This window comes from Ambystoma mexicanum, chromosome 5p, assembly GCF_040938575.1.
Source record: "Ambystoma mexicanum isolate Mex_15411 chromosome 5p, UKY_AmexF1_1, whole genome shotgun sequence".
Classification (NCBI taxonomy): domain Eukaryota; kingdom Metazoa; phylum Chordata; class Amphibia; order Caudata; family Ambystomatidae; genus Ambystoma; species Ambystoma mexicanum.
Window position 1 is genome coordinate 197,083,198 of NC_090930.1, and position 22,132 is coordinate 197,105,329.

Below are 22,132 nucleotides of genomic sequence, written 5' to 3' on the forward strand. Positions count from 1 at the left end.
GAGTGCACGCAGGGGCGGACAGGTCTGCGTGACCTAGTTGACTGGACACAGCAGTGACAAGTAAGCTGGAAACTGTATGTCTGTGTGCGTGTGTGTGAATGCACGAGTATGTGTGGGGAGAATGAGTGTTTAGATCTGGGGTGGGTTGGAAAAGTGGGGGTTTGGGCAGTTAAAACCCCCCCATTAATTAGAGACTGAACGGGAGAGGGTGGGGAAGGAAGGGGGTTCTATCTAATAATGCCGCATTTTAATGCCTGCACAAAAAAGGGCAGAAGAAAATCAGTCTTTTTTGTGTTCAGGTTTTAAAATGCAGGATTATGACCTAGAACCTATTCAGCTGGCCAGGGAAGGGCCATTGGATCCTGACCCTGGGGGTGGACAAGCGAGGGAGGATCACCTGGGGCGTGGGGAAGAAACACCGGAAGGCGACATATGGTACCCCCCCATTTCCCAAAAATTGTTTACCCCATATTCCCTCTACCTTCATGGGATACTACAACTCCCATAATTCCCCTCCTTCTGAGACGAGGAAGAAGAAGAAGAAGACTGAGATTAGGAAGATTACCACTAGTAATATGCATTAATCCTGTCCCAATAATGAGGCCAGGAACACACTGACGGCTACTCGGAGTATAAGAGGTGGAGCATAAAATCACACAGAGAGCAAGTTGGCGCCCAAGAAGGAACACGGGTTGGAGGTCTAGCAGGCTGGCTAACTGGGTCACCTAGGTACCCTGAATTCTGTCAGCGGAGAACAAAGAGCCAAGGCACTGAGGGCCTGAGAGGTGAAAAGGCTGCAGAAAGCGTGGCGAGGAAGCCATGTATCGAAGGAACCAGAAAGGGGTCGCTTGAAGAAACAAACTCCAAAGAGAAATCCCGGTACAGGTGCTCGTTCCCCTGGGCGTGCGAGAAGACAGGGGAGTGTCAGAGGGGGAGCTGAGGGGAGCCTGACCTCGACACGCAGCAAGCGATAAAGAGAAACGCAGCGGTGAGTTCAAGGCAGAAGGGTGGCCGGTTTGTGAAAGGCGCGAGTGAAATACAATGTTGCAAAGCGAGGACACGCGTATGGAGAGAGATGCGATGGAGATAAAAGCGTCAATTGTCCATTGTTGAAAGGGTGTGATAAGAAACAAAGGGACGACAAGACCGCGTGTATGTCTACACAAGTAAAGAGAGACTTTGAGATTGTGAATTGCTGAGGGCTCGAAGCATGAGTGAAAGTGTAATGAGAACGGTTATGTTTGTGGAAGAGGGTCTGGGACACGTAATGAGAATTGCGAAGAGGGTCTGAGACTCACAAGGAGAATTGTGAAAGACAGTTCTGGGGGCACTACCAAGTGAAATATAACGCAAAGAGCACGAACTGTCCCGCACAGGGCGGAGCAAGATAATGTGCATTTGCAAAAGTCTGTTACTGTGCTATGAAGTAAAGAAGTGCTAAGGGCACGATTGTGTGAAAACCTCACTGACATAGTCCCGCACAAGGCTAGTGAATACTGCGCATTTGCAAAAAGTCTCTGTCATGTAAACCATTGAAAGATTGTTGAACCATTGGGGAAGGGAAGCACAGTGTGAAACATTTTGAATTGATGGCGAACCAGGCGAGAGAAGCCTGGGAAAACTGTGCCCCATTGAACTGTGTGAACTAGCCACCCAAGCTCCTAACAAACTTATTACTCAATCTTGGGGAAATTAGTATTATTCAACTCCAGTGCCATCCTGACTTTGTTTTGATAACCTCTTTTGTTTTGACTTATTTCCCATCACTCAGTTATAGTAAAAGCGTGAGGGAATGCATAGGTTTCAGATGTCGACATATCTTTATTTTGACTAGAATGACTGACTAATTTCTTTTATTTAATGGTCGAGACTACTCCCATTATAGACTTGGGGCCAGCTAGGAAGTCTCCAACCCCCATTCAAAGCTTAATAAAGGTGTTGAAACTTGTGTCTGTCTAAATTGTGATACCATTCCTAACTCACATGGCCTGAGGGTACAAGTCAGTGTCTCCATGGACACAAAAGATCTGGAACATGGATGCTGGCTGAAGTTTTCAGGAACCAACTAGGTCTGCTTGAATAGCAGTCTGCCTACTACCAGAGTCTATTAGGGCACTTGCTGGAACTTCCTGGACCCGCACCGGTAGATTTAACTTCTTGCCGGACTCCCCTGTAGTTGAATCAAAGTTTGACTTTAGATACAAAAAGACAATGCAAATTGCTTTACCATTTTAAACTGATTCATGAAGTACACAACAAAGCATTGAAAAAGTAGTGCATCTACCATTGTATGCAGCATCAATGGATCTATCTGCAGCCTTCGACATGGTGGATAGACCATTGCTATTGCGAAGGCTTGCTGAGTTGAAAATCGAAAGAGGTTTACTTTCAATGCTTATACATCTATACTCCAACACAGTTTTGAAGGTCAGACTGAATAATGAGGGTTGATGTCAAAAGAAATAAGGTCTAGGAATGGACTTAAACAGGGATGTGCCAGGAATAGGCGATTCTATTTAATCTTTATGTGTCAGGAGCTAATGTAGTGTTTGAACCCTCTGGCTTGTTGACTCCAAAGGTCGGTCAAATAGGCATAAAATGGGTTGCATATGCCGATGACTTTCTGCTTTTTGACAGAACAAAAATTGGCCTGCAAAGGCTCATTGATGTGTTTCCAAGGTTAATAGGTGAATTGAAATTGTAAATTAATCCTCTGAAAACTGTAGTCATAAATTTAGGGCAAAGCAACAGGAAAGGCTCCAATCCAGTGTGGTCTGTTGAAGAAACTGGTATACGTCTTCAGAAAGAACTTAAGTTCTTGGGGTATTCTTTCTCAAGTACTATGACGCATAGTTTTGTGAAGAATTGCTTAGAATTGAAGGCTAATGAAGCAGGAAAGCAAATGAGAGCGATAGAAAGAAAATTCGGGCAATTTAGCATGTCAGCTTGCAGAGACTTTTATACATTGAAGGTCATTCCGAGATTGGCGTATGGTCTTGAATTTTACCCAGACAAACTCACTCCTTATTTAAAAACTATTGAAGCTGCAATATGGAAAAAGGTTGTTTTTTTGCCCAAATGCATACCAATGGAAATTATAAGGTATGAGCTTGGTCTCTGTTCTCTTAAAGGTATCATGTAATGTAAAAAAATTATCTTATACAGAAAGTGTGTCTTATCAGGAAAAAATGTGCTGTATAAATTGTTTAAAGATGATGAATCAGGGGAGTATATGACGAATTTGAAAACAGAAGTGGAAAATATTTTGTCAAATATCTGAGTTACAATCAAATGTCTTATTGAGAGACCTGCAAAGACCAAAATGTTGATAAAAGCGTTTGACTGGTTGCCAACAATGCAGCAATTATGAACTCTAAATTGTATTCCCAAGTTTTATCCGTGTGGAAATGGTTTCCCGTTTTAGAGTCATATCTTGTAAAATATCCCTCTCGTAATTTCCGCAATAATGTTATGCGGTTCAGGTTAAATGTAATGAATACAAATGAAATTCGCTGCATTTGGAAATTAATTCCAGAGAATCAGAAAAGATGTAGATTTTGTTTAATTGAGGAGACTAATGAAACATTGTTGCACTTGCTGCTGGTTTGTCCCATGCTGATTACCGAGAGGATTGCATACTTGACACAGAGTATGTCATAAGAGAACAAATATGGTTCGAAATGCTCCATGGATCAAATATCTCACTGAAGATCAGAGTGACAGCTTTTCTGACGATTGTATGTAATGTTACCTAATCTGATAAGGGAAAGAACTTGCAAGTTTAAACTCAAGTATTACATGGTTTGATGAGTAGTAAAAAAAAAAAGTACATATTTTTGTTTGCAAGTTGAATGCCAACAACCCATCTCTTAGTGTGTGACAGTAAAAAAACCCAACAAAAAAAGACACACCCCTTTTAAGATCTTGCGGTACAATAACCTTGGCCAAGCCAGAAAGAATTTGGTGCATTACATACTGAATGAAGTTTTAAAATAATGTTCTTTTGGAATTTAATGTACTTACATGTACAGTACATTCATTTTGAGAGGCAACATCAACTAAAGTGCAGGTGTAACATCAACTAGATGGTCTTGAAAAGGTAAATGCTTGCTATCTTGGCAAATTCATATTACCCAACAATGTTTCTTATGGCACAGCAGCTGTGAGTCAGTGTCCTAGAATTCACATATTTGGTGGGCGGCACATTCGCATTACTTCAAACAACTGCTTGAAGCAAGCCCTCATACATTTACAGGCTAGGAACAGACCCATAAATTCACAGATTCAGTGCAACTGGAGAAGAGAGCAGCCACAAAGAAAATAGGTTTATCAACTTACCAGTCCAAGAACCTGCAAGAAGCTGAAGTGGTAGAAGAACATCAGCCCAGTGGCTAAAAGGGCCCACCAAAAATTAGAGAGGGGCTCTGGAGTGTAGACACCTGTAGACCAAAAGCAGGAACAGTTTAAATCAATCATGAGATCCAGTCGGCCAACGGCTACTCCCACCACAAAATATTATAGTCATTAACTTCAGACGATTCCTAGAACATGCCCCAAATTTCACATGAGGTTTTGTTGAGTTTGTTAAAGAGGTTAAAAAACATCCAAACACTTCAATATATAAAATACTGGAAAACTACAGATTGATTAATTAGAAAACAGTATAAAACAAGTTTAGGAGAATGCACGTACATATTTAATTCAAACTATTCCTATACAAATGTTCTAATAGCAACGTTAACAACATTTTGATTGAAAAGAAAAAAAAAACATTTTTCTTATCGAACACCATTTCAACATCTCAAAGAACTATCCCAATAAGACTCTTGTTTATTCATATCTTGACGCTCCTTCTGAATTTGTGTCAATGTCAAAACCTACTTCTTAAATAAATTTATACATTTTACTGGTACACATTTTGAGGAAACCGATGCTTCTCCTGCACCTACAACCCCTATTTCACGAATGGATTGTGAAATAATTACCTACGTGCGGCCATCACTTTATATGAGAACACATTTCAACTGCACCTCCTCAGAGGTATTCTTCCTGGTCTCACTTTCCCCCAGAGGCTCACTGTCTCCAGAGCCCTGGTCCTCTCTAGGCTGGACTACTGCAACATCCTTTTTCTAAATCTGCCCGCCTCTAAACTTCGCCCTTTACAACTTATCCAGAACAGGACTGCGAGACTTATCTTTGGCCTCAAGACCAGGGATCGTATCTCTCCAGCCCTGCAATGTCTCCACTGGCTCCCTGTGGCTGCAAGGATCAAGTTCAAGACCCTCTCCATTGTTCACAAGGCTTTCTGGGGCCAGGGACCACACTACATCCAACTTTCTCTTCCAAAACATCTTCCTTTTCGAGCTCTCCGGCTCATCCACCTCCAACTTTCTGAGGGTCAGACGTTTCTCCAGGCAGAGAATGGGTGGTAGATCCTACTCTTCAGCTGGGACCTCCCTCTGGAACAGCCTCCCTGCCTCTCTCAAACTTGAGCAGGACCACCTAAGGTTCTAGAAGCAACTCAAGACCTTTTTTGCTTCCGCTTTCTCTCTCCCGCTCCCTTACTGATATCGCTGTCTGCTGCGCACTCGGTTTATCTGCCCACCCATTGAACCTACGGGACCAGGCTCCTGCATGACCAGCTGTCCTTGCACTTCCTCTGGGCCGTCCAATCACTTAAGGGACTGTATCTGCAACGCTACAGTACCCTGACACTCTGCACTTATGAGCCACCAACCGAAGCACTTACGAGCTACTTGCACTTGCTCCCCACCCCTTGACACTTCTCTCCCACTCCCCCCCCTCACACTTGCGCAATCTGAATGACACAAGGCCTAGTAAGATAGTTGTTTTGCCCTCCTCCGTCCTCACCTTTTTGTCACACCTAGAAACATTTGTTTACAGACACATTATAAATGATCATACCATGTGCCAATGTTTCACTTCTGACTCCCATAGTCGGTGCAGGAGTTTATTTATATTAAACAAACAATGCATATTAGTACCAGACCTGTTGCAGTCAGGCACACATTGTGTGCTTCTGAATATAGTAGTACAAAATATTTACACGTAAACGGTGTGACCCAGTGTTTCGTTTCTGCCCAGCTTCTATTTCTATTGCAGAGGAGACAGCTATATCATTATTGTTCTCCTCTTCTTTCCCTCACCCAATATCTTCCTTCACCCCCAATGTTGTTTGTATCCCAAACAATGTTTAAGCCGCAATATTAAGCACCACTATATTTTAGCACAATAAAGCCCCTGTTGCAGGGATGAACACATCACTCAGAAAGGTTTTCTGATGGGTTAGTACTTCCTCCCACAAATTCCTGATTTAGATATATCATTTCCGGCACAAGCCGTCTTTGGAAATGTTTTCAGCAAAACAGTCACTGAATGGGCCCAGGGACCTTCAGGCACTTCTTTCCCAGACAGATTTTAAAACTAGATAGGACTACGAAATGCAGAGGACAATCACCCTGGACAGGGTCTGCTTGGAACCAGCCCTGTAAGAGGTATCCCACTATTTAAATGCACAAAAGTAATTATATCGATTTACTTCAAATATTGTACATATTAGGTTAAGGGGTAAAAAGAGGATGAGGGTTTTGGGGTTAGGGCTAGTGAAGGGGAAGGGGGGTTGAGGGGGACCCACCAAATTTTAAAAACAAACATTTATAGAAACATTTCAAAGTAATGCCTTCCAAGTAAATTACCTCGAAGTAATTGATTTCAACAAAAGAACATGGAATCCTACCAGCACAAGCAACTTTACCAACAAAGAGCTGGTCATCCCCTTACGGATGTCTCTCGTCTAAGAGAAATAGTAGCCGAGAGATCGCTTGGTGGAGATTGTGAAACCTTTTGTCCAATTAATTTCAGTGATGTGGAGGGTAGAAAACAAATAAACCTGTGAGAGATGAAATCTAATAAACTCTGGAAGGGTCAGTCTCACCTTCAGAATCACTTTCTCATTAGAGAAAACCAGATGCAGAGGTTTAACATACAGAGCATGGATCTCACTCGAACGTCTAGCGGAAGTGATGTAAACCAGGAAAAATTACTTTAAGTGTGAACAAACTAAGGGACCAATACTGCAAAGGCTCAAACGGAGTTGTCAACACAAAGTTCAAATCTCATGCAGGAACAAAAAAATTGGTTAGGCAATCCCTGTAAGAATAAATGATAGTGGGAGCAGAACGTTTGTGCTCCATGTTGACACTTGAGGTGAAGAGCCCTACTTGAAGGGTCCCCCAAATGGCGAAGATGGCTTCCTGTACTTCGTAGCAGAGCTCCTACTTTTAGGAAAATGGCAGTTGCCTACTCAAGGGTTCCCCAGCCACGTTCTCTGTACTGCCAAGATGGACAGCTGACAGAACCCAGAACCTCAGTTGCATTGCTTCCCCGTACAGAGGCAGTGACCCCATAGTGCCTCCTTTGTTCAAGGAATGCACTGTGTTGCTCATCGGGCTTAGGACACTTTCTCTGCATGGAAGGAAGAGATGCAACTTGGAGGTATTGTGACAAGCCAGTCCTGTAATCCAATGGCCAAGAGAATCTAGGCCATGGCGACTATATTGAAGGTGTCCTTGGCAGGCCTCAGACCTTCTTTGACACCCAATAATAAAGGGATCATCAACCCTTCCCTCTCTCTGAGGGGGGCAGCAGCTCTACGGCTTACTCTGCCAGCAACTACTAACACTTGCAGGAGGAAGTCTGGAGAAAAGGAAGCACATGATCCAGGGTGGTCAGGTGGGTGTTGAACGAAAGGAAGGCAGTCGCCCTGTGACGCATCTTGTAATGCTTCCAAACATTGGAGGAAGTGGGCTGCCACTCCTTGACAAACAAGGATAGCCTCCCTTCCACAAGCATTTATTTGATAGTTTTCAAATCCAAGTGGCTTTGCACTAGAGATTGAAGATGGGACAGTGGATGTAGTATTTTTATTAGAGTATTTATTGAGCGTGGACCTGGCTTCAGGAAGAGCTGGAGCGCTTTACAGTCATAGGGGGAAGAACACAGAGAAGTGAAAAAGGGGGCAGAGAGCCAAAAGGGGAGGGTGGGCAATTAGCAGCAAGGGTTCTACCAGCAACCAGAGGAGGAAACAGTGGGGAGCAGATCTCAGAGTCTCAGGTGGGATGCAGGTGCAGGGTGTGTGGACATAGGTGTTGCAGAGGAGGAATTCCTTGAAGAGGAAGGTCTTGAGCTCTTTCTTGAACTTTAGAAGCGATGAGACCAGTCTGATGGTGGTGGGGAGGAGGTTCCAGAGTCTTGGAGTGTAGACAGAGAAGGCCTTCAGTTTGTTTATTTCCTGCACCGTCACAGAGTTCAAGTCTACACATTTCCTTACTGCTGTGGATCGCAGGCCTCTGGGGATGCAGAGATCGTCAGTGAGGTAGCTTGGGGACTTCAGGGTGGCAGCCTTGTAGATGATGCAACAGGATTTGAAGAGGATACGGGATTGCAGCAGGAGCCAGTGCAGTTCGTTGAGGGTTAGGTGATGTGGTTGAATATGCAGAATTGTTACGCTCACCTGACTCCCATGGAGGCGCTGGCCTGGTTCGCGCTGCTGACCTCTTCTAAGGTGATGCGCAGGGTTCGGAAGACGGACTGGACCGGGCCCCCAAATCTGGCTTATCTGGCTCGCAGAAGTATCCTTCTGTAGGTGAAAATAGGGGATTAATTGTCTGCGGGGTAATGCCATCGGCCTCCCACTTTCCCCTCTCACCCTCCTCGAAACCCTTCTGTGATTCCTCGTAGCGTCTCACCTTAGGGTCTGGAAGGACGAGCTCTCCATCCTGCTTCTGATGCAGGGGCGCGTTGGTATCCAGTTACTTCACTGGATTTTCGGATTGGTGAGAACCAAACTTGCTTGGCTTCCAGGTAAGTTTATTGATAAGAGGTTCCCCTTGTGTCCATGCATTAATGTACTAATGCTAGTGTCTTTTTCCCCATAGGGGCCGGGGTACGGAATGCCGGGGAACAGGCACCGACGCGAGATGAGAGGTGAAATCCTTACAGAAATCAGGTAAGTCTTTAATGAGCGTTTTTTGGTAATGTCTTTTCATTCGCTCATTAACGCTGATGTCTCTTTTTCCCCTTAGGGGCCGGGGTCCGGAAATGCCAGGATGCGGCACGGACCCGAAATGAAGAGGGAATGAATCAACAGGTAAGTCTCAACATGGAGATTTAGCTTTCCTTATTCCCCTTTCTCTCTCACCTTTTGTTCTGTAATTTTTCTCCCTAGGCGCTGGGGCGTGACTGCGAATCCGGATGATCGCTGCTGAACATGGAGGCGCCCTGTAAAGGTGAGTGGAATGCGGCGCTGCAGCGATCGACGCGATGAGCTTTTAAATAAAAGTTTTCCTTTTCAGGATTGTCGGCGAGATGTCTCCGGGATGAGGATTTAGCAGGTAAGGACTTTTCCTTCTTCTGTTCTCTTCTTCTCTTCCTTTGCAGGTGATCCAGGATGCTGGCAGGCGTGGCAGAAGTCAGGATGCAGGAGCAGACACGGTGAGCGTCCAGCTGCTAGATGCAGAAAAACGCGAAACACGTGTGGCTGTTCGGGTGGAGTTTAAATAGCCTTGGAAGAAGTTCCAGGTATGTATCCTTCCTCCAATCAAGTATGTATCCTTCCCCGACCACGCCCGGATGGTAAATTAGTCCCACAGGTAAAGTAGTTCCTTTCAGGCCTCAAGGAGGCCGGGATCCTGCAGCATGGTCTGCATCAGGTAAGTGTACCCAAGTACTCCCATAATGAGCCTGGCGCCTATGGCGCCAGGACTGATGTCTTTTATGAGCCTGGGGCCATAGGCGCCAGGACACTGTCCAAAGGGCCCCTATATGGGGTTGCTGGGTCCTTCCTTGGGGACTAGATGTCCGCTTCCGGGGACGCAGGGCTTGAACCGGCTCCCCGGGAGCGGGCATCATGACAAGAATACTTGGATGAGTCTTCCTATAGCATTCGGGACACATCTCAGGGGTGCCAGGGTAGTCGCCAGAATGCCTTCCAAAAGGGCACTGCCACCATCCAGGCGGGAGAGGACCAAGGCTTGAGCATGCAGCACCCTTGCTTTGATGGGCACCCCTGCCTCTATACTGATGGGGGAAATGTTGCTGTGCCTCTTTTCTAGAAGGCACTTGCCCTCTACCACAGTGGTCAAAGGAGGTGTAGGACTGAAAGTGAAAGCTCTCGATAAGAAGGCACCAGGCTGTCAACAGCTAGAGAAAGGTTGTTATCGTGGCCTTGGAGGCCTCGACCTTTTCCAGGTGATCATCAGCAGTGTGCAGACAAGACTGTGCAGTATCTATTGTGCAACCTCCTTGCCATCCTCCACCAGAGATCTAAACCCATTCTCCCATTTCCTGCAGGGGGACGTTCTCTGTAGCGTCACAGAGTACACTCCACGGGGTGAGGGAGTACTTGGCCCAGGCACATGTGGCACCCACAGCCCTCAAGATCTGTAAGAAGCAAAGGAAATCCCTAGAATAGGGGGTCTTGCCATCGAGTATCCATCCTCTCTCGCCATAATTCTTTAACATAAAGATGAGTAAAAAACATTGTTACCAATCTTTTCCAGTGTCATAATACCTATGCCTGGCCCTATCTGGTTACCAGGAGGAAGTTCAAGTATGCAAGTAATGCCCCATGCAGCTAGAACAATCTTAAGTGGGTGTACTTAGCCAGCGCACAGGCAGCATCAACAACCCCCAAAGCTAGGCTGCAAGAAGCCAACACCTTGTATCCCATGGCATCAGGTTTCTTGCTCATAGCACGAGCTAATTAATCTGCTGTGAGCTCTCCTTGCCCATCAAGTAAACCCATTCCCTCATTTCCTGCAAGGGATGTACTCCAGGGTACAGGATGTAGGGAATATAACGTAATGTGATTACGCAGGTGGGAACGTGGTAGAAGTATTCAGTGAGTGGGGCTTCGAGGGTGGCGGAATTAGAGGAAAAGTGATTATGTAAAATTACATAAACCCGGTGCAGCCCTACCTGGAACCTTTGTCACACTGGACAGAGTGATTGCTGGAAGTTCTATAATGAATCATAACCCTTTTGGGGTAGGATCAAATCTGAGAGGCCTATGATACTTCTGCCTCTGTAATGGCATTGCATGCTGGAAAAGAATGGTCGGAGGGGTCGCTCAGGTCAACGCCAGAGGTATTCATTCAAAACCTTCAAGCCATCACTCCTCTGTTCTTCAAAAGTCCCCCAGAGTGGGACGGATAGGCCCAGAGCTTACGGAGACACAAGCTACACCTCAGTACGGAGACACAAGCTACACCTCAGTAACGATGCCTAACGATACCGAAAAAAGCCTGGGGCTTGGATGGATGTGACCTAGCAGTTCAGACTGGACTGCTTCTTTTGGGGGTAGCACCAAACATGATTTGCATATGACATTTTCCCTTTTGCAGTGGCATTGCAAACTGATATATAATGGTCTTAAGGGTTGCCCAGAGCAATGGCAGATGTCAAGGTTAATAAGGTTAATTCTAGTCACTACTCTTCAACTTGGCCCATCTTTGCACATTTTCTAAGACTAATTCCCCCTATAGCCTTTCATAGACACCCATGACAGCACATACGACTCATGCAAATGGTTACATCAATTGTTCACATTCTTGTTGCTTTTCCCTTAATTTTATTTAATTAGTTTGAACATATATTCTTTAATCAATAACCATATGGCTTTATTAATGAACATTATTTTTTACGAAACTTTGAGCTCAGCCTTCACTACCCAAGGGTGAGCCAAGGATCATTTTAAGGACTTACTAGTATGAATCTGTTGGGGGTCCCCTGACATGCTTTGATGTGAGGAATGGCATGTGCCCTATCAAAGCCCTCTGCTACTCTTTGGCTTGCGAGGAGGAATTCTTACGGTGGCAAATACAGCTTCAAATAATAACATTTATACAATGTAATTAACAATTCAACAGGTCTTATTGTAGTCTGTTTGTACATGGGTATACCAAAGTCTAGGTAGACGAAACACAACAGAACAACAACAGCGCTACAGGGTTTATCAGTAGCTGAAAGACCATCTAGCAGGGCAGTATAAGAAGTGCGATGGCTCTTAAGAATTTGGAAGTGCCTTCAAGTTGGTTATCTTAGGAATATAGTCATCTCTTTATGATCACACCCATTACCTTTGCCATATCTATAGGCGAGTTACTACTCTGTAAGGATGCATCCACCTACTAACCAAATGATACACCATTGTATGCCATATCTAGTAATTTCGCCTATATATGTGATGTGACCTCTGAGCCAATAATGCATCGTTAGGAGCGGGGCAATGTTAATGTTTCAGAAACCTGGATCCGTGCCACCTTTATAGCCTGTTTCGAGGACAATCCACTTTCATGAAGAACATCCACTGCTGCTTTTTGTGTAATGTTCAGAAGATCGGGGGATGAGCACAGACTTCTTCTCTCGCACTGGGCCGCATCCTATGTTGTCAGCATCATTGCAGTGATGGATGCTTCACGGTCATTGACGACATCATGGCGATCTTAGGACCCATACACCCCAACTTTTTCTTTTGAGGAGACAAAGATTTAACAGAGACTGGGGGCCTGGTGGACTTCCATTTTGCAGAAGCCTCCTCAACATCTTCTGGTGTTGCAAGACCACGTACATACGAAGTCGAATCATCCAGCACTTTCTTAAAAATCTTTTTCTAACCAAAAGGGCGACAGAAGTGCGGAGGCCAGCATTAAATAAATATATATATTTTACCCTCTCCGAAACCCAGGCAATTTTAGGAGTCAGTGCTACAGTTATGCGTACTATTCGGACGACCTACAATTATGCAAGTTGCCCCAGAGATAACAATACAGGCAGAAAAAGATGTGCAGGTGTGTCTCCTTGGTGCAGCCTTTTGTGCGGTGTTGAAATGCGCAGACTAAAATAGTCACCAGCGCAAGTCACATACAGGAGCTCTGCTGTTGCTTTATCCAATCTAAAGTGGTTTTAAAAAAACAAAAATCTATCGTTTTTACTGGGCATAAAGAAAGTGTTCCCAAAAATATAGTTACGGTTTAGAATTATAATATATTAATATTATTTGCCAACAAAAGGAAACTATTCCAGTCAACAATGAGAACTAATTTTCCCTTTAGTCCCAAAATTCTAAAATCAGACAGTCAAATACACCATCTCATCATTTTATCTCAGTCCCTGATAGTAGAAAAAAAGTTTTCCGATTATTCTTCCAAATCAAACAAGTGACCTCATTTTCACCCTTTCTGTGCCAGCATTTGCATGAGCAATGTGTGTGAGAAAGACACAGAGTTGCGAGGGATAGAGAGGTGGCGGCCATAGAGGAGATGACACCTGACTCCAAGGTGGTGGGCAGCCTCTTTAGGGGCTCAGTGCATTGACCCATGCAGCACAGCCAATCCTAAAAAGCCTGCTCCTAATTAGTACACAGCTACTGCAGAACGCCCATCGCAAGTCGAATGACCAGCATGCATTCACTATTAGCGATGGGCCCACTGAGAGGGAGGAATGGAGTTAGGGGGTGCTAGGAGAGCCTGGACAGAGTGAGGAGATGAGAGCAGAGGCAAAGGAAGGGAATGCAAAACATCAAAAGATTTCCAGTGCTATGCTGACAACAACTCCTTTACAGGCTGCCCTCGGCCACCTCCTCTCCCTCTCTCATCTCCAATTGCCTTACTGCCATGCAAGAATGGTGTGCCGCCAATGATCTTTGTCTGAATGCCAGCAAGACAGAGATCCTTCTCATTGGCACACCTTCACCATCCTTTCCCCTCACTCTCTGGCCAGCCTCCCTTGGCCCTCCTCCTACCCCCACCTGCGAGGCTAAGAACCTCGGGTCATCTTTGTCTCCACACTTTCCTTCTCTGAGGTCTCTAAAAAGTAAAGCTTCCTACTGCACCTCCTCAGAGGTACTTTGCCTTTCCTCTCCTTCCCCCAGAGGCTCACTGTCTCCCAAGCTCTGGTTCTCCCTAGGTTGGACTATTCTAACAGCCTCTTTCTAAATCTACCTGCCTCTACTCTCCGCCCTCTGCAACTAATCCAGAACAGGACTGCAAGACTTGTCCTTGGCCTCAAGCCCTGGGATTGTATCTCTCCAGCTCTGAAATCTCTCCCTTGGTTCCCAGTGGATGCAAGGATGACATTCAAAACCCTCTGCATTGTCCACAAGGTTTACTGGGGCCTGGGTCCAAAATATCTTCAGCTATCCCTCTGCAAATACCTCAGCTCACGAGCTCTTCACTCCTCTACCTCCAACTCCCTCAGGGTCAGTCGTTTTTCAAAGAAACGAGCAGGGGGTAGATCTCTGTCCTCGGCTGGGGCCTCCCTCTGGAATAGCCTCCCTGCCACTCTAAAATTTGAGAACCATCTCCAATTCCGGAAGCACCTCAAGACTCCTCTTTGCTTCTGCCTTCGCTCCCCTTCTGATCTGTTCTCTTGGCACTGTGCACCAGGCCACCCTCTGTCCCCTGGGCCCAGGTACCTGCTCACCCTGCCACCTTCCTGCACTGCCTCCTGGCCACCCCTTGTTGTGGGTCTGTATCTGTACCCCACCCCCCCATTTCTTCTTTTTCTGCACTTATCAGACTTACCCAGTCTGCTGCCGTAAACACAGAACTTGCCACTTGCTGGCTGCATTAACACTGTTTATTGCCTCAATTAGCTATTTATTTTTATTTATGATTATTTATCTGTTTCTCCTCTGCCCCGCACTCTCCACTCTCCCACTTCCATGCACTTTTCCCCCTTTCATTTCCCATGCACTTGCGCATTCTCTAGGTCACTGGGCCTAGTAAGATCGTTGTTGTGTTCTCCACTGTTCCCCTCCCTTGCCTTGTCGCGCTATGAAACACGTGTATGAGCGTGATACAATTAAAATATCATATCGTATCAAGCCAAGGAGGAAACGCATCAAAGATGGAAGGGAGGAGAGAGGATGAAGAGGTGAAGAGAACGAGTAGAGGGAGGAGAAGAATAGATAGCAAAATGAAGCAAGTGCTTGGAGTGGGAGATTGGGTAAAGCAGCCTTGGAAGAGCTAGGCCAAGGAGGTGCTCTTAAAGTAGTAAAGGAGTGGCCAGGTGAAGTCCAGAGTCAAAGAGACTTGAGGGGCAAGCCAATCCCCCAAATTGCGAGGTTCGCTTTCACGAATCAAATGTAGGCCAAAGCTGGAAGTAGCCTGAGGGCCACCATTTTCTTTTTGTGCTGGATGCCTGAGCCCTGGACAACCCACGAGTACTTGGTAGTGGTACCTGGTGGCAGATTCCAGTAGAACTAATAGGATATGATAGGTTATTTATAACGTGCTTAATACCCAGAGGTTTCTAAGCGCAGAGCCTGGGACCGAACCTCTGTTGCTCCGTGTCGCCTTGCTTCCCAGGCAAGCACGTTGCCGCTGAGCTATCCTCCAAAGACCCAACTATCTTAGCAGCAGCCAAGAAAAAGACAAGAAAGAAGTGGTCCAGGCACTATCAAATTCCAGAGAAAGTGACTGTTTCACCTTTCCAACGAGAGCTCCTGAGCAAGGGAGGAGGAGTATTGTGGACCATGATCGTAAAGGAAGGCACGAAACTGGTGATAAAGCATAGCGCTCATTGTACAGTCCCATAACCCATTATCTGGGGCACTGCCTCCCCTAATCCCAATATTGTGCACAGTGAACTTGCAACTGATTTCAAGTCCTATACTAATCCCTCAGCTGTGACTGTGCACAAAGCCAGTTGATTAGCCGCAGGCAGGCAAAGGTGTCAACATCTTAAACTTCTCCTAGGGTAAGGAAATATTTAATTTGGAAAATTCGAGACTGGTCCTGAGGTCAGCATTGGCTTTCTTCTTCCCCATGAAAATGAGTAGAAAACATTTTGTGGGGGTTCACAGTCTGGAACTTTTTCTATGGCTCTCATATCCAGAAGCTTTTGCATGTCTGTTTGAAGTTGGGCAGAGGGAAGGCCTGGCCAGATGACGGACCATCAGGCCGGATCTTCAGTGAGCTACCGGGGAACCTTCCCCACGGGCCCAATATCTGTAGTAAAGGATAGCAACTCAGCCCAGAAACGAGCGCAAACTGCTTGGTAAAGCCTTCGCCGTCTGCTCACCGTATTGAAACAAAGTTTGCAGCGGTGGCGGGTGTGTCTGAGACTGTGTAGCGAAGCTGGGACATGAAGCAAATTGGCACCCGCGACGTGATAGAGAAGCGGATGCCTGCACCTGTGAACGCTTTAGTGCCCTGGACGGCATATGATTCCTGGGGTTCTGAAGGTATTACATGATGCTGGCCTGTGCAGCCCGCAAGCCGCTCTTTCATCTGCAGCAGTGAGTGACTAGTGAGAAGGACGCCGAGGTGGAGGGTGTGGGGGTAAGAGACCGTGGCCCCCAGCTGTGTGGTGGGCTTCTGCACTCCTTGCTAGGGGGTATCTGTTGTCTTTGGGCTCTGTGCAGATTTACCCCCTCGGCTGGTTACTGTGACCCAGGAGCTGGTCTGGAATGCAGTTCACCTTAGGATGAGAGATGAAGATTCACCAGCAGCACCTCACCCCCTCTAATACATCGATGTGAGACTGGCAACACCTTTTTGGGGTTACAGGCTACAGACTTCCATTTAGAGGATAGACCACACGATGCACGGAAAACTGGGAACCCCATGTGAGATGTTGAGTTGAGGCCCTATACTACTGTAGCCTGCACTGCGACACTGCACCCTGTCAATACAGCATTGCATACCTCGTAAACGGAAGGGTCACCACAGGCGTGGACAAGGTGACCCATTAAACACCCTGACTAGTGATCACAGGCTGAGCACCTTTGAGACCATCTTCTGCAAAAAGTACAGGCCAGTCAGCAGCAGAGAATGAGCTGTGCTAATCCGGAGGTGGACTGTCGGAACAATTGTGGAAGTAGACCTCCTGCTGAACAGCCTGCCACAGCTGCGATCTGCGCCCAGCGTCTTGCATTACGGAGCCTGGCAGTTCCCGATACACTGAGTTCATGACTGCCGGATCCTGGGCTCTATCTGGGTGAGAGAGCCAGTGTACAGGCTCGCCGGAATACCCAGGGGTGAGAAGGCGGAAGGTGGGGAATCTCCCTCCACACAGCCATGGCTAAAAGTCCAGGAAAGCCAAAACAGGGGCATATCAAAGCTATGGTAGCCACAGAGGTCTCTAGAGAGAAGCACCTGCTATTGCACAAGTTCACATCTAGGAGATGGCTTGGAAACGGGAAGAGGCTCCCGTTGACCGCACTTAAACAAGAGCTAAAACAAGAAATCCAGAGCTCGGGGGCCCTATGGGTGGGCCTTGAGGAAGAAAGCCCTGCAGCAACTAGAAGACCGATGAACTGTGAGCGGTTGCCGATGGTTGACAGAATGTTCACCTTTTTGGGGAGACTTTAGCGGAGGATATTGAGGGCAGGGCTACTTTTAAGCAAGTTGGGGAGGGGCAGTGGAAATGTTAGTTTTGAATGGTTCAGACTGTTGAGTCACAGGGTTATACAATACAGTTAAAACTTTATAACGGGCATCGGTTTGTCACTGGGAGTGCCCGCAGGGCGGCTGTCCCTGCATTGCGCCCAATGGTGAGCTGGTGTTTGATGATTTTGGGAGAGAGGGAGTTCTCTTCCTTTTCTGTTTGTTAGGATTTTTTTGATGTGGTAGGGGTTTATTTTTCGGAGGGTACACTTCGACAGACTACACATTTCCTGATGTAACCATACGGAACAGCACATGGACCTGTCTGCCTCGTGTGACCGGATGACGGGACATCTTTGTATTTTGTTTAATAACACACACACACACCAAATGCACCTATGCAGACCAATGTTACAGCTTGGCAAGTTCCCAAACTCTCCTGCCTAACCCTGAATGTGCAGGGGATAAATTCTCCAATCAAACGCAAGGCCATCCTCCAGAGGCTTGTATCTCTCTCCCCTGACATAGTCTTTCTCCAGGAAACCCACCTGCGGTTGACGGATGAGATGTGAATAGCCCACAAAGCCTTTCCTAAGGCCTACTTTGCTACAAGCGGCACCAAGATTAAGGGGGTGGCTATCTAATAAGAAAGGGATCCCACTGAGGGTCCTGTGAGCACAGAGACCCGTGGGTCGATTTTTGGCTCTGAAAAACAAATTGTACTAATGAAGGGTGTCTTCGATTTCCTTATATGCCCCTCAGTAGGCCTTTTTTGATGCTCCGACAACCTCCTTAATCGGTTTCTCTGAGGGGGAATTAGTGATAGCCTGGGATTTTAATTGTGTTGTAGATCCCACAAAAGACAAAACACCCCCCACCACAAGCATGGACAAGCGTAACTCTTGAGGGACCTCTCAGTGATGGAGACCTGGAGATCCTGAGGAAAGAGACTACACATTTTATTTCCCAGCTCATAAGGGAGTTCCAAAGCTTGATATGGTCATGGTCTCCAGCTCCCTTATCCCAAACAGTCACAAAATGTGAGATTCTCCGGAGGGTTCTCCGCAATCATGCCCCAGCCTGGGTTTAATTAGATTTGGGATCCCTTGTGTCAGCGGTGGAAGCCACAGCGGCCAAATAATTTTTTACTAAAAGATGTAGCCATGTAATCGCATATTTTGGATATCCTCACCAATTATTTCACAGAGAATGACACGAGTGGGAGGGACCCACAAATAGTTTGGGACACGGGCAAAGCGGTCCTTAGAGGGGCCATTATCAGTCACACTGCGGCCTATATGCGGCCTATATGAGAGCCCGGAAAGCCAGCGGGAAAGAACTAGAGGGAGAGGTTAGTCTGTTGGAGGCAGCACACAAGAGGGCAAACACACAGATCCGTGAAGGAGATGCGTACCGCACAAAAGATATTAGAAGTCCACTTAATGGACACTGCGACACAGGCGTTACTTTCTGCTCGGCAGTTCTATTATGTAAAAGGTAATAAAGCTAACAGGCTACTGGCGGCAAACCTCAGTACGTGAGTTCAGTGCAATTATAATCCGGTCTAGAGAGATGGCGAGGGAAACTGGGTAACCCAACAAGTTACCCAATTGTTAATTGAAGATTATTTTAGGGAAATGGGAGTCAAAGTCCCGGAAGAACAGGATCGGAAGGTGAGGTTCATAGATCGGGCGGGACTAACAAAATTCTCTGCAGAGGATAGGGAACCGCTCAAAATGGGGATATCCGAGCAGGTGGTTTTGGAAGCCATCCGGGGTCTCTCGTCAGGGAAGAGCCCCGGTTCCCAACAGCTTTTCTGCTCAGTTTTATAAGACATTTGCGCCAATAGTAGCTCCTCATTTAACGAAGGTATTCAATTGCTTTTTTGAGATGGGCTCAGTCTCCAAAACCATGTCCGAATCCACCACAACGCTTATTCTGAAACCAGAAAAAGATGGAGCGGATAGTTTCGGCATGTAGACCAATAGCATTGCTTAATGCTGGTGTAAGGATTTACGGGAAGATTCTATCCCATAGGCTAACTAATATCATCCCTAAACTAACTGACCATTATAGTGGATCGAGGTGCGCATGACAACATTCGTAGGGTCATCGACGTGATTGCTGCTAGGAAAGAAATCCTACAGCGTTTTGTTATACTGTCTCTAGAAACCGGTAAGGCATTTGACAGCATGTATTGGAAATATATGGAGGGGGGTGCTGCCAAGTTCTAACTTTGTCCCGAAAGTTTGTAAATTTATCATGGCCAATTATAAGTCCTCAAAACTAGGATAAACATTAATGGAAGCTGTCTCAGCTAATTCAGACAGAAAGGGGTACTAGGCAGGGTAGTCCATGGTCGCCTTTAATATATGCCCTTGCAATGGAGCCCCTGGCGCAAGAGAGCAGGAATAACCCACTATTCTCCAGGGGGATCTTGCGGGGAACTATTTATGAATTGGCGTTGTATGCCGAGGACGTGCTGTGCTTTCTTTGCGATCCCCTTCGGTCTCTGCTTGAACTTACTGGCGATCTGGACGAATTTGTTGGTTCTGAATTAATGTAGGTAAATAGTTAGGTCGGAATATCACAGAGACTCATGCAACCCTAGTCTCTTTGGGAACGTTCAGGGGAACCAGTGGGCAACTGACAAACTACCATATTTTGGAGTCATGATTACAGCCTCCTATTACTTATTGGCTGGTTCTAATGTTCTGAGTCTGATAAAGGACTAGAAATAACTTGCAATGGGACCAGCAGGGAATTTCCTGGCTGGGCAGAATCCGAGCAGTAAAAATGACCCTTCTCCCGAGGCTTTTATATATTTTTCAAGCGTTGCTGTTATGTGTGCAGGTTAAAGATCTTGAAGAGCTCCAGAGACTCATCACTAACTTTATTTGGGCTGGGAGATGCCCTCGGATTCAGAGTAAAGTCATGCTGAAATCCCAGAATGTGGGAGGGATGGGAGTCCCGTCAATGTGGAACTACTCCCTGGCTGCATAATTAGCCCTGCTGCTAGATTGGCCGCTGGACATGAGAGGCCTGAAGTGGAAAGACATTGAGAATATGGGACTGACATTTCCATTGCTCGTCCTATGATTCATCTCAACAGAAGAAAGAAGGCAGATAAAGGATATCCTGCCAACAAATGCAGTCACGCTGGTGCTGGAAAAACCGGAGGGCGAAGGGAAGCATCCCTAGATGATCAAATGGGAGCAAGACATCAGACAGGACATCTCTGTGGAATCCTCTGGCAAAATCTGGCGGCGAACATATAAAAGCTTGATATGCACACAGTTAAGGAGGGGGCCATCAAGCTTTTCTACAGGTAGTATCTTACACCAGTAAGGCTCCTTCAAATATCAACTAATGTTTCTGAACACTTGCCATGGATTGGGTGGGGGGCGGGGGTTGAGGGGGCAAGGGAAGCATGATACATATGTGGTGGTCCAGCCCCGAGATACAAATATATTGGAAGGCGGTCTTGGTGCAGGTTAAAGAAATTACTGGTAATAAGGTATAGCCCCCCGCCCCCCGTCCCCTCCGAGACCTTTGGTGGTGTTGTTGGGAGACACTCCAGAGGACAGGTTCTTCCCGTTCTTGGGCCCGTGAGCTGGCCTTATCACACAACTACTGCTCATGGTCAAAATAACTAGAGCCAGATTCTGGAAGTCTCAGGAGAGACGCCCTTAGGCCTACTGGTGGACCAAGGTATGGGAGATTCTGGCCATGGAGAGAAAAACAGTACTTCTGTCCAACACGATCCCCAAACTCATACAGATTTGGTCTCTGTTTATAGAACATGTTAGAGACAGGGAAGCCTCTGTATTTCGACCACGACTTATGCGGAACCTAAGCCTAATGTGATACACCTGGCGGGGAGAATGGCAGGCTGCATTGGGTGAAAGTCAGGACTTTTGAGGGAGTTGGGCCAGCTAGATGATGGTGCAAGGGATGGCATTGCCCAGACAATGGTATGTCTTGTGGATGTATGGGCTGGGAGCTTTATGTCAACTATACGGTAGCGAAGTACTAATGTTACAGGCTAATTTCCTGTTCGTTATTTTTTTCCCCCATCTTGGTTTGGTTTTAGGTGATGGGTGGGAGAAAACATGTCACACGATCCGTTAACGTTGTTATCCTGTTGTATTACTCTGAGTCTGCATTGTGATGACAAAACGAAATTAAGTTTATATAAAAAACGAATGTCGCACAGAGATGGGGCAATGGACACGTAGGGAAGGAAGAGAAAAAGTGAGGGTGCGGTGGTAACCCGCGTCCTTGACCAACATGGTCCACAGATCCCTGATTATGTCTTTATAATACAGTGGGTGAAGCTGAATACAGCCCCGGAAATGAACCAATGAGAAATGGCACATTTTGGTATTTTATCATTTCTAGCCAAAACCTCTGAAAGGCTCTTTGGTCAGACTTTTTTGGTTCCTATACTGGGAAGGTACTGAGAAGCTCTGTAGGGTATGACGGTCCTGAAAACAGCAGAACTCTGGAACGGCCACCCATTGACACAAAACGTCTGCCGAGATGTTCAAGAATTTAGCTTTAGCTGAGGCCTGAATATCCGATAGAATTGTAGATGTCATGGTGCAAGTTTTTATTTGTTTAACTGGACATCTGTCCAAATGACTCTTGCATCAAGCAGCAAGCCCAGCAATTTGGAGTCCTTGAGGTATAACTGGGCACCCTGAAGCCAGTCCATGCAT

General features: G+C 46.2%; 1 protein-coding gene across 1 annotated transcript in view; it reads right to left on the reverse strand.

Annotated features, from left to right (window-relative positions):
• Window positions 1–22,132, reverse strand: part of TMEM164 (transmembrane protein 164) — a 718,173-nt gene that overhangs the window by 21,097 nt on the left and 674,944 nt on the right. The window contains exon 5 of the mRNA XM_069612615.1: window positions 4,339–4,439. Coding sequence (XP_069468716.1) covers window positions 4,339–4,439 — 101 coding nt within the window. The remainder of the gene's footprint in view (window positions 1–4,338; window positions 4,440–22,132) is intronic.